The sequence below is a fragment of the Nilaparvata lugens genome, chromosome 1 (genome assembly GCF_014356525.2).
Source record: "Nilaparvata lugens isolate BPH chromosome 1, ASM1435652v1, whole genome shotgun sequence".
NCBI classification, from domain to species: Eukaryota; Metazoa; Arthropoda; class Insecta; order Hemiptera; family Delphacidae; genus Nilaparvata; species Nilaparvata lugens.
In genome coordinates this window covers 74150058-74163729 of record NC_052504.1, presented here as the reverse complement: position 1 = coordinate 74163729, position 13672 = coordinate 74150058, and the positions used below count along the sequence as shown (strand labels likewise).

General features: G+C 36.0%; 1 protein-coding gene across 1 annotated transcript in view; it reads left to right on the top strand.

Annotated features, from left to right (window-relative positions):
- LOC111061157 (histone-lysine N-methyltransferase NSD2) overlaps positions 1 to 13672 on the top strand; it is a 33633-nt gene that overhangs the window by 6243 nt on the left and 13718 nt on the right. The window contains exons 4-14 of the mRNA XM_039439571.1: positions 659 to 841; positions 1135 to 1148; positions 1245 to 1457; positions 1735 to 2070; positions 3039 to 3277; positions 4633 to 6194; positions 6776 to 7024; positions 8484 to 8612; positions 9767 to 9923; positions 12000 to 12150; positions 12892 to 13029. Of these exons, the coding sequence (XP_039295505.1) occupies positions 659 to 841; positions 1135 to 1148; positions 1245 to 1457; positions 1735 to 2070; positions 3039 to 3277; positions 4633 to 6194; positions 6776 to 7024; positions 8484 to 8612; positions 9767 to 9923; positions 12000 to 12150; positions 12892 to 13029 (3371 nt within the window). The remainder of the gene's footprint in view (positions 1 to 658; positions 842 to 1134; positions 1149 to 1244; positions 1458 to 1734; positions 2071 to 3038; positions 3278 to 4632; positions 6195 to 6775; positions 7025 to 8483; positions 8613 to 9766; positions 9924 to 11999; positions 12151 to 12891; positions 13030 to 13672) is intronic.

Genomic DNA, 13672 nt, shown 5'->3' with positions numbered 1-13672 from the left:
CCCTGACATTCATTAGTGGGATTTCACACCAAAGCTGGGCCGGGCCGAGCCGACCGGAATCCGCGTGCGCGCTAACTATGCAGGATTTAGTCGGGAGCATTCAAATCAACGCCGGGCCGAGCCGAGCGGATTTGTGCAGTCGACGCCCAACCCGAGCGTTTTCGGCCAAGCGGATTCTGCCTTCTTTCAGTTTAGTTCGATCTTCCCACATATTGAGTTCTCACTAAAAGGCTAGAAAACCTGAGTCGGCTTCAAAGGCTAGAAAATCGGCTTCAGTGCGAACGCAGGCAGATTCCGCTCGGCCGATCCACCCGGCTCGGCTCGGCCCGGCCCGGCCCAGCTTTGGTGTGAAATCCGCCTTAGTGTGAAATATAAATGCTGAAGAAATTGATATTACTCTATATAACTTAATTCAAAATTGTTTACATATCTTTCTATAAAATCTCAAGTTAACTAGATGGTTCACTTGATTCTCATTTCCATGTTATGTTGTACATCTATTCATTCCATAATTCTGATTTTGTAACTTCTATACCCACTTTGAAACGACAATCTACTGTATTATTTCTCTTGCTCATAATTTTGAATTTTTGATGTGTGATGATTTTGAATAACAATTTGAGTCTTCTCTACAGGCCTGAACTATTTGTTTTTTCAGTGTTCACCAAGAGTTTGGTGCCGCACAGAAGATTACACGTTCAGTTTTTTGGTGATAATGGCCGAAGGAGTTGGTTGTCTTCCACGTCAGTCATGAATTATACTGGTCGTGCTGCTTTTGAAGAATTGTCACAATCGATATTATCTGCTGTAAGTAGATTAGTGTCTTGTGTAATTTCTAGAAGTAATAATAATTCATTATTCTAATATTTCAATTGACTACTAGTCTGGTTACACCAAACGAATTCAATATCTTCAACAAAATTGTTATTTATTTATTTGAACGAGCGTTAGCGAAGCTCTCACTTTTAAAATACTAAAATTATTGTCAATACCGTTGAAAATTGAACAGAAATGCGATTAAAATTTTGATGTGCCTCGATTCATCATCATCCAATGGAAATGCTTCAGTTTCTGTATAAACTCTGATACTCTACTCATTAGAAAATTCAATCATATATAAGCTAAATAGTACAGATCAAGTCGCGGATGTAACAATCAAGAGCTGCATTGTGTTTTTTATACTTTACGGCTCAAGTGAATCACATTGATGAATTTTATTGATGTATTCAATAATAAAATTGCAGGTTTTGAGTAATCTAATCAATTTCCATTTCATCTTTTACAGAGAGGAACGAGTGCTTCACTTTAAACGCCTGGTGCAGAGGAATGCTAGACTTGCCGAGAGAAAAGGAGCAGCAAACCAATCTCCATCTTCACCAAAAGTGAAAAGGCAGTATAGGAAAAGAAAAGCCGAACAGAGTCAAGAAGATTCTGATTATGTGGTTGCAGAGAAGCAGGTAACATTTTTAATTAATTCATTTTTCTTGAGTTGTTAATAAGAAAAAAGAAGACCATTGAAAACCAATGACACACGCAAACTATGCGCGTTAATAATAGGATATTCTTGAATTGTTCCAGTTCATTCATAGAATATTAATATATTACCAAACAGAACTCACTAGATTAGAGTAGCATATAAAAAAGTTATGAATTTACTTTGTAATATGAGAATTCCATTGCTATTTTAATGGAATAATTGATAAAAGTTATTACTTGATTTTTTCTTGATTTCAGATCAAGCTCGACAACGAGGCTGTAGAGAGTCAGTCATCAACTCCTCCTGTTTCAACGCCTCCTGTTTTAACTCCTCCTGTTTCAACCCCTCCTGTTTCAACGCCTTCTGTTTCAACCCCTCCTGTTTCAACGCCTTCTGCTTCAACTCCTCGTAAACGGGGACGTCCCCGTAAAAGTTTGACTCCATCTACAGTAATAAAAACAGAACCGATTCAAGAATCTACACCGAGTTCTAGACCCGTTAGACAGTGTACTAAAATCGTAATTAAAATGGAAGTGGATGAATCGAAAAACGACAGTATACCTGATTCAAAACAAGTTCCATCAACATCATCCGTAAGTAACCGTTTTTGAACAACAACGTTTCACAGCATGCCTTTTGCCTTTTCATAAGTCACGTTGTAACAATTTCGACCACTATTCTAACTCCAATTTGGTTCGATTCTAGTGATTTTTTAATTTATTTCTTTCTATTTTAACAGTTGCTGCACTTTTTCCAATTCTTTGCTTGTAATAAAAATGATGATTTATCATTTTATGAAAAGGCATAGAATCGTATTAATTCTATGCTTTTATCAAAATTATTCTATAGTGTGGAGAAATACATAATACACGGTTTTGATGTATTTTACTTTGACATGCAGTCAATTATTTAAGTAAATGAACAAGTTTGTTTACTTGAATAATTTATTGCAGGTCGTTGTTGAAAGCATCAAAACCATGACTGTGTTAATAGGCTACATCGCAGCTCAGAATGCAAAGAGAAACTATAATATCAATGTATAATGCATAATTTTCTCGGATCTATGTACTTGTACTGTATAAAACAGTGAAATTTTAGTCATGTTGCCCTATTGTAAGTGTGTGGTAATTTATTTCTTATAAAGGAGAATTCTGTTTTGTCGTACGAAGTTGGTAAATCGTTATAATACACGGCAGTGCGTTGATTATCCTTGAACTCTTTAAGTGTGTATTCTGTGTGAATGTCCAGTCTTCTTATGAACGGAATGTGTTTTACCATAGATTCTAAAGGAATAGACTATCAAACTTTATTCTTTATTGATTCATATAATAAGTACATCATCAAAATGATGATGAAAAATAAGGTAACCTTGTGCTATTCCTCTTCCAAATTTAGATAAAGATACACATAGTCCGAAATAACACTTATCTAAGAATTAATTGAAATTAGATGACAATAACAATTCTCAAGAAATCAAACTTTTGTCACTGCATTAATATGAGAAATAATGCTCTTGTTATAAATATTTTTAATAATATCGTTTTAAAATTAAATTTTTCAGGGAGGACAAGCTAAGAAAAAATTCAGGTCTCCCACTGTGCCAGCTCCCACTCTTCCACCATCTTCAGATCAGCCGAGTAAAGCCAAAAATAAGAAAACAAAATTGGGCGCCGAATTCAATAAGTTCAGTAGTAAGCAGTTCAATAAAGTATCGAGCCAAAATCCAGACATGGGAACTAAAGAAATTGAAATACATTTGGAAAGGATGTGGAAAGAACTCCATGACTCTCAAAAATCCAAGTAAGACATTTTTCATGAACATCCTGTTTTATTGCTCAATGACAAAATGTGGACTTGCAATTTCCGACAATGTTCGGATTTTTGAAAGTTATGCAATATACTGAGCTGTACAATTTGTACTGTTTGTACGGATATTAAATAGATTTGGAAATAGTGAAATTTCATAGATGTGTGGGTCGAACTTTCGTCAAGTCAGTTTATAATCTCATCAAGCTATAAAGGTGCGTACAGACTTTCGCTCTGCTCCGCAACCGAACGTCATTCAAGCAGAGCGATTGATGATAGACCGGCGAGCAAGAGTGGTTCGACCGGGGAACGCGAGAAGATCTAACATCTTCCGTAACGTTCATGATGGGTGCGTGGGCGGAGCGACTGTGGTTCGATGGTGGTACGAGGGCGGTACGAGGGAGGAGCGTGCTCGGTGCTGGTTGGAAGCGCGAATATGTGTACGCAGCTTAAGAAAACTTTTTTTAATAGTTTGTTACTAATTGATAATTTTCAGTCTCAAAATATACTGTCAACTAAAGGATTAACTGTTGACTAATTTGAACCAGTGCTATGGACTGACCTGCTTCTGTGGTGAAGGGCACTGAACTGTAAGGCCCAGTTCCTAGGACATGTATTAATCTAATGTACCATTAAACCTCTAGATTAAATGGTTCATTATGTTTAATAAGTGTACTAGAAACCGGGTTTTAGTAAGAGTAGAGCACCAAATGAAATACTGTACAAAAACGTACTCTCTTTTCCACTTTCAGAAGCTCAATGAACTTTCCTCAAATCTTGATGACATTAATAAATTAATAATAATAAATAAATTTTATTTCCATCAATATACGAACAAACAAATCAATAAATTGTAGGCCTACATAATATTTAAAATACAATATAACATTTACTACAGATTTAAAGAAAAAAATATCGTTCTTGATTTCAAGATATCACGATCTAGGGAAGTGCAAACCCCAAATAATATTCATCATCTGATCTGTATTTGAAAAAATTCAAAATACTACAATAAACCTATTTTTCAACTTTGAATTTGACTGTTATATATTATAATGTATATAATATACATTAAAAATATAAAATTCAAAATACCACAATAAAATTCAAAGTTAAAAATTAAGTTTATTGTAGTTTTTTGCATTTTTTCTAATACAGATGATGAATATTATTTGGGGTTTGCACTTCTCTAGATCGTGATATCTTGAAATCAAGAACGATATTTTTCTCTTTAAATCTGTAGTAAATGTTATATTGTATTTTAAATATTATGTACAATTTATTGATTTGTTTGTTCGTAAATTATTAATTATAATTGACTCAAATATACATTATTTCATTTTTCACAGGTGTCGTATAAAAGTGAACTGCAAGGACAAGGAAGATGACGAGGAGGAAGAATCGGTGACGTGGGATCCGGAAGACACCGACGAGAAAACGTCCACTTCTGAGATGAGCGAAAGCCCGCTAACGCAGCCACCACCCAAGGCCAGAACGAAAGTGAGCATTTTCAACGGCGCATTCCAGGGCAAAGTGTGCCAGGTGTGCGAGAAGCCGGGCAACACGTTCCGCTGCAAGGGGCCCTGCTACGGCACCTACCACCTCGAATGTGCCGCCAACCCACGCGACTTCAGCGCGCGAATCAACGAGATCTTCCAGTCGGTGAACGCGGCAAGCAGCCCCGCCCTGCAAAGCCGCAAGAAGAAGGTCGACAGCCGAGGTCGCAGGAAGTCCATCGTGTCAACACCCACCAACGATGATGATGCCACTAACAAATCAGTCACAACTGAAAGTGAAGATTTGGAGGAGTCGTCGACGACTGAAGAGAATGTTGATGACAGCAAAAAGTCTTTGGTTCTTAACGAAAGTGAGGATGTGAAGGAGACAACTGGGAGTGAGGATAAAATTGATAAGAGAAGAAATAAGTCGTTGTTGAATACAGAGAGTGAGGATTTGGAGGAAACTGGGTTGAATGAAGAGAAAAAGAAGAAAATTGATGAAAGAAGGAAGTCGAGAACGGAAAGTGTAGATTCGGAAATGAAGGAAGATTCGTCGAAAGAAGTGAAAGGAAAAAGGAATTTGCGAGAGGAAAGCGTAGATTCGGAGGTGGAGGGAGATTCGGTGAACGAAGTGAAGGAGAAAATTGATGGTAAAAGGAAGTTGAGAGCGGATAGCAAGGATTCGGAAGTTAAGGAAGATTCGGCGAATGAAGTGAAGGGAAAAATTGATGGGAGGAGGAAGTCGAGAACGGAAAGTGTGGATTCGGAAGTGAAGGAAGATACGGCCAACAAAGTGAAAGGTAAAATTGATGGAAGAAGGAAGTCGAGAACGGAAAGTGTGGATTCGGAAATGAAGGAAGATTCGTCGAAAGAAGTGAATGGAAAAATAAAGTTGAAAGAGGAAAGCGTAGATTTGGAAGTGAAGGAAGATTCGGCGAATGAAATGAAGGGAAGCATCGATGGAAAGAGGAAGTTGAGATCGAAAAGCGTGGATTCGGAAGTGAAGGAAGATACGGCGAACGAAGTGAAGGGGAAGATTGATGGGAGGAGGAGGAGGTCGATTGTGAAGAAAGAGACTGAGAACTCGGAGGATGCAACAACCACTGTAAAAAAAGAGGATGAGTATTCGGAGCAGTCCGCTGGTGGGAGTAGGAAAGCGGTGAATAAGTTGGTGAAAGCGGAGAGTGAAGACTCGGAGGACTTGAATGATAGGAAGAAGGAAGACGAAGGGGCGGTGGATAAGAAGAAGAAGAAGGGTGCGGCGAAGGAGTCGAGCGACAGCAGCGAGGAGGCCGACAGCCAGAGTGCCGACTTTCGATGCGCCGCCTGCACCGAGGGTCGTCTCCAGCCCTGCTTCGTCTGCGGCCGCGACGAGATCAACGGCCACTCCAGTCGGCAGCGGTGTCATGTTGGTTAGTACATTTCCCAGTCCATATTATTTTAGTTTATGCTATTGGTATTTCCAGTTTAATCGTTCTTATTCCTACAATAGGTTTATGCCAACAGGAGTCCTACTAACAACTTGATTATCTTGATTATTTTTACATAAAATATAGTGAATAGTGTGATAATTCAGTGATAGATCAATGCAAGTGGATAGTGCCGACTTTCGATGCGCCGCCTGCATTGAACTATCACTGAATTATCATACTATACTATCTATAATCAATGAAAACTAGTTGAGATCATAGTGAATAGTGATTTTAAATAAAAGCTCCATGTACACAGTACTATGAATTGTAATATTAGTATTCGATTTTTCTTGAGAATGGTTAGCCAAAATAAATTTATTCCTCAGATTATAGCTTCCAAATCTAAAGCAATATTAATCAGGAGTGTTTTGATTGTAATACATTTTAATACTCTACTTTTATATTAAGTTGTATGGTGTATTTGTGAAGAGGTGTATTTTAAAATGGAGTTACCTGTTGTCTCTATAGATAAACGGATAAAAAATAGATGAAGAAATAAATAATGTTGTTTGACGTTACAGCACAGTGCGGCAGGGTGTACCACTTGGAGTGTTTGAAGGCGTGGCCACAGGTGAACTGGCTGCGGAGTGGTGGCGGAGGCGGGGGCAGTGGTCGACGGGGGGGCGAGGACAGGGGGGACATGCCGCCGTTCGCGTGTCCTCAACACGCGTGTCACACCTGCATCTCGGACAACCCCAGTGTCATGAAGGAGCGATTTGCCAACGACCGACTTGTCAAGTGCCTCAGGTGTCCCACCTCTTATCATTATGGTCAGTGCACTTCAAATAATATACATTACACAACTTTATTATTCAATACTGATAAAAGAGTCTAATATTAATTTATAGACTTTTTAGACTTACTTTGAAAGTATTTAAAAAGTTATTCATTGACAACAAAAATAATGACTGCTGTGCTTTTAGAATTACGTTTTTTTTGGTCCTTTAAAATTGTTTCTCCAATATGTGAATATTTCTTATTTTAGTGATAATAATGTGATATTTTTCTTCTATGTTTGGTTTTGAATTATCTAAATTTAAAAATATACTTTGTGAAAATAATTAAGAACTGAAAATTTTGTGAAGTGAACAACTACAAGTCTTAACCTATTTCGGACTATGTGTAACCTTATCTAAATTTGGGAGAGGAATAGCACAAGATGACTTTATTTTTCTATCCCTATCATTTTTTATTATGTTCTTATTGTATGGATCAATAAAGAATAAAATCAATAAACATCAAGGTACAGTCCCCGGGACCTTTAGCTTTGCCTGTCGATGGAGGTCCACTAGAGTTCATACCCGTTCAAAGTCAGCGACCATCTTTTTAGTATTGTTCCAATAACTTGATCCTATAAAACTAATAATTATGCACCCTTTGAATTTCTAATGTAAATCATTCTAATGTAATGTACTCATTCAGAGGATAAATAGAATTTAATAAGAATCTAATAAGAATCAGAATGGAATAGTGTTCCCTTTCCATTTTCCAACACACTCTTAAACTAACAATCACAATTTGATGAAACTTTGGTAATATCATGATAATTTTTGAAGGATGCCAATTGTGTCAATTAAATTGCATATTGGTCAACTATCTCTTGTAAACGAGGTACTTTAATCGAGAAATTTACAACTTTAAATTTTCATGACATGAAAAAGTTACTGATCGAGGAAAATTCTTGATTTTGATAATCGTGTATACATTGCGTATGAAATATAGAAAATTAATTAAATTTATTTGAAAAAAGGATCATGGAACAAGGTCTTTTGGCTGAAATTCTCCAGAGCGTTAAACATACGCTTGCATCTATCGCGCTGAAAAAGTTTTCTGGTAATTTTAGTGGCTTATTAGCTTTTTAGGGAGCTTCCTTCGTCTACAGGGCTCTGTAGGGAGCATCCTTCATTTATAGGGGCGGTCGTGCCCAATGCTTTTGCAAAGACATGGATATCACTCCGCGAATCCTGCCTTGCCTATTTGCCATTTCAAGGACACAAGGCTAGGAGACCACAATTGTAGATAGATAGAGAAACTCAAACACAACAGCCAATACTGCGTGAATTCTTTCATTGAATTTCAATATGCGTGAATTCTCGTGCTATAGATTTCAAAATAGAATTTATAATAGTTGATCTTATCTTTGTGAAAGATAAATAGTGTTGAACATCACACTGAGGTAATCTTCGCTGTCTTGAAAATTATGTTCAATGTCATATTGCATTTTTGCAGGAAACCATTGTTTACCAGCTGGTACTGAAATAATTGCTGCCAGACAAATAATTTGTCCTCAGCATTACAAGAAACATAAGAAGGGATTGCAGCATGTTAATGCTGCCTGGTGCTTCATATGTGCCTCAGGTAAGTCTGTGTGACTGATTCTATTTGATAATTGATACTTTATCCTCTCAACAATCAGTTGTGCAAATTGCGTTCTATTAGATGCCATACGTCAGATATGAAAATATACTTTTAGAATGGTATCAAGTATAAAGACTGAGCGGAAAATTGAAATTGATATTAGTGTATGATTTTTTTAGTCTTGATAGTTACTGATTGGTAGTAAAATGGAATCAGGACTATGTTTCAATAACATGAAAAACTTCATCCAATTTGAAATTTTCGATTACTTATATGCCGATTATATTTTCAATATTCCGAACTATTTCAACTTGAAATATCAGTTGTTAAGACTATTGATCCTTCAATGCACTATACTGATTCCTCCTCCAGTTGAGCTTTAGGTAGCTCCAACATTAGAAACCGAATCTCCATTTCAGAAAGCAAAAATGTTTTCAGCTCTACTGTAGGAAGGGGTACGGTGTGCCATGCAATTTTTTTCTGCAGTTTTCCTGCAAATAAAGTAGATTTATTGTATATGACTCCACGAATAAATTGTTACCTAATGATAAAGCAATTTCATTACTAAGAATATTGCATTGCTTCATAGCCACCTGTATTAGAGGTGGCTATGATTGTATCTCATTTGAAATCAATTTTCTTGCTCTAGTAACCCAGTTTAGTTATTCTTAATAGTAAGTGAACTTTATTCTTTTGATGTTTTATGTTCTCATTCATTTATTGTATAATGAATTAATTTCTGCATTTATTCCTTGGAAGAGGATAACTTCAATAATGACATGACTGCCCTATATTGAAAAATTCTCCCTTGTATTCTATTTTAATAACACAGTTTTACTTTTGTAAACTGATGTATTTCTGAAGAGAAGTTTCATTTCAACTGGCTATGTAGGTGGTGTTTAACACAAAATGCACATTTATTATTTCGTTTATTTGATTCACGTTTTATTCTCATTGTCATTTATTCATTTTTCAACATGTTCATGAGTCAAGTTGACATTCTTCATTTGTAATTTTCTTTAGGATTGAAATTGGTAACCTAACCAGACCTTTCAAATCCAAACAAAAATGCTGAATCTAACCTGAAACCTTAATATTTTCTTTATAATTTTGTGTAAGAGTGTTGTTGATGACAAATGAATGGTGCGGTGCAGGTGGGTCGTTGATCTGCTGCGACATGTGCCCGACCTCGTTCCACGCCGACTGCCTGAAGATCTCGCCGCCCGAAGGGGGTTACATCTGCGAGGACTGCGAAACAGGTCGCTTCCCGCTCTACGGCGAAATCGTCTGGGTCAAGCTGGGCATCTACCGGTCAGTCATACAACATGAGTTTCTATTTCACCTATGAATGAATGAATGAATATGAATAATTGCTTTTATTTTAACATTGTTTCCTAGATAATATTATACAAGAACATAATTTTAATTATAAAAAGCATTAAACCCTTGGTCAACGACCGTCAGGGTGAGGTTTGTCATGAGTAGACTCCATACAGAATTACACATTCTTGTTATTAAAATACTTTTCCCTTAGTGTTCATTCAACAGTTCACAACGCACTATCCATTGAACTCTGAAATCAAGTAGTGTCTGTATTTCCATGCACCAACACAGTATGCACCTATCTTTAGCCAGTCATCTCCGTTTAGGTAGTTCTTCAGATCTTCCCGTGACAATGCTGCTCTGCCAAAGTGTTGCCATCTGAACTCGACAAGTATGGGACATTTTCCAATGAAATGCGTGACATCCTCCTCCTCCTTCCTATTGCACAATGAGCAGAGTCTGTTCCGTTGAATGAGTACTTATTGAGTCGGATCAATCATTTCTTGCTTTGAAGAACCACTTGATGAATTGAAAGCTGGAATCTTGAAAAATGTAATCATTCCAGTGATTGAGCTCTCGGCGAATGGTGTACCGCTGGCTCATGGCGACCCGCTGCATCTGTTGATCTCGCAGCTTACTTCCAATCCTGTCAATCGTCTGGTCGATGTTCAAACTACCTGCTCTATTTCACCTATCATTTATTGGTCAATTCACAATTTCATAATTGGACTCATATTTTTATTAGTTTTTGTCAGAATTATTTTAAAAGTCAATTTATATCAAGGTTGTATAGATTACCTCTCTCTCTCTCTCACTCTCTCTTATTGTAACATACATAAATAAAGAAATCTAATCTCTCTCTCTCTCTCTCTCTTTCAACAGGACATAATTTGAAAGTTCTTTAGTTTATCTGTTAGATGATTATTCTTGCTAAATATTGGGTGAAAGAGAAATAATGATTGTGTTACAGGTTACAATCTGTTACCTCTATAATCGCTATCCTATTATATTAAGCGAGCAATTATTTCTGTATATGGTTATCTGGTTATGTATGTCCAACGGATCTCGAAAACGGCTCTAACGATTTTTACGAAATTTGGAACATAGTAGAATTATGATATAAAAAATCGATTGCACTTGGTCTCATTCCTGGGAAAACTCGCTGAAGGACATGAAAAGGATAATTCATCCTTGGAAGAACAGATGATAATTTCGTCGTCTGTTGATGATTGAATTGAGTGAGCGAGTGCATATGTGTGGGACTGAGATAAAATTATCACTCAGCTGTTGAACTTTTGTAATCATTCAATCAGGTACTTAGTGCCGGTTGCACAAAAGCCGGTTAAATTTTACTCCTGATTAATTCCAGTAGAACCAATCAGAGAAGCGATCTTTTTCAAATGGTCTTCTCTGATTTGGTTCACGTGAAATTAATCAGGTTTAAAATTTAACCGGCTTTTGTGCAACCGGGCCTTTGTGAGAGAAATTTTTGCATTCCTCTGGGAATTGATCTCAATTCACTCTGATTAGATAGAACATTTCTGTATGAACTATAAATCATATATTATAATTATTTCATGCTTTTTTACTCCGAGCGAAGCTCGTCCCCCGATATTTAAGTAACTTATCAGTGACTTCTATTTTTGATGATTTTAGAACTTGCTAAGCACTTGTAATGAAGTAATTTTAGTGAAGATTTAAAGATGGGAATCACCTTTGCAATTTTGAATGGTTCTGAAAATTTCCCAGATGAAATGCTGAGGTTTATCACATACAGGAGCGGGATTAGTAGCTCATGCACACTCTCCTTGAGCAGTTGAGTAGGGATGGCATCTTTAAATCTTGTATTCAGGTATAGCTTGTTATCTGAGTTATTGGCGTGTTATCGCCTTGTAATTCAGTATTATATTGATTTTTTTTATTCTCTCCAATTAAAATAGTATTTCTTATTTATTCAACATTCATTACATCACATCAATAATTGGGAATAATCCCATTTTATAGATTATTTGTCATTATTGCAATATTCATTATTAATTATATCAATTACCCATGTATTTTCAGATGGTGGCCCGCTCAGGTTATGTTTCCACATCTGATTCCTCCCAACATTCGGAATCTTGCTCATGCCAGAGGAGAGTTCGCTGTCAAGTTCTTCGGTTCACATGACTTCTACTGGGTCAATAGAGGTCGAGTTTTCCTTTATCAAGAAGGGGTGAGAACATTTTTCAATTCATGTAATATATTAATGAATTATAGGCCTTTAAAATACTTGATACTGCTATAATTACTTGATACTACATCTTATGATTATTAAAACAATTTCATAAATTTGTTATGACAACAAGAAATCTTGATATCTTCCAAAATATTACTATTCATTCACTTGAAGTCTCAATGGATGACTTGCAAAATATTTTTACCAATCTACGATTGAAATTATATAATATATTAATGAATTATAGACCTATAAAATACTTGGTACCACATATTATGATTATTAAAACAATTTCATTTGTTATGACAACAAGAAATCTTGATATCTTCCAAAATATTTCTACCAATTTATGATTGAAGGTTTCATATGCGGTACCGGTATGTTATATTACTCATTAAAACCTCGCAATGCTCATAAGAAACCTGAATGACATTCAAAAACTGTTGTTAGAACCAAGATAAAAATTATTGTAATTACCTTGGTTCAACCCTCAGTTGAATTATTGAGTCATATACTAACTAGAATACTTTTGGAGCTATCAAAGACTTTCAAAATTGCGAATATGGAAGGTTTCAGAATTCTTGTAAGCACTTAGAGAATTGGTGTTGAAATTGATTATAGTGAATTTCCTATCAACTATTGTTACGTTATCCATTGATTACTTCTATTAATTTACAATCCAGATGAATTTTCATTATAATTTTAGTCTGTTTGGTTACAATAATTTCATTGTTTCAGGACTCGGGTGGCCGTTGCACTTCCAAACGCAAAGCGACTGACCAGATGTTCCTGCGAGCAGTGGAGGAGGCTACGGAAGCTTACACGCGAATCAAAAATGAAAAAGCCAGTCGCGAGGCCACACATCGCTCTGGAATGGTTAGTCACAACTCCATACCTCCATACTATTCACTTTCATTTTTTACATTAACGAATGAAATATCTGATATTAAATGAAATGAAATTAATTATTGCATGATCACTCTTCTACTGAGTAGTGATAATCCAACTCTTACATATTCATAAAGGTTGTCTGTGAAAAGAGTGAGTATTGGTAATTCTAAAAGTTGTTACATAAAAAATTCATTTAGTCTCCCTAATTCGTAATAATTTTTGGCTTTTATACATTGATAAATTCAATAAATCTAATAAGAGGTATAACTGCAGTAATTATTTAGATATTTTGCAAAATATCCTGAAAATTATCCTGAGATAGCTCGATTTAGCTGGCTAACTGAAAAATTGTGAATCTAAGGGCCGGTTTCCGAGCTCGGGATTTAGCTAAGTTCTAGACTTTGAACAGCTGGAGTCAGAAAATAGACTTTCGGAAACGGGGCGTAGTCGCATCTTTATTTTCTCATTTCTATAATATTGGAAACGTTTTTCCTTGACGAAATGAAGCATTTCTAAATAATTGAAAATAGTTTAAACTTTACACTATTTTCTCTTTTCTATTTTATTTTGTGTTCAATTTTCTAGTTTTTCGAAATTTAATTTAAATATCGTTAGTCCTTTTACTGCG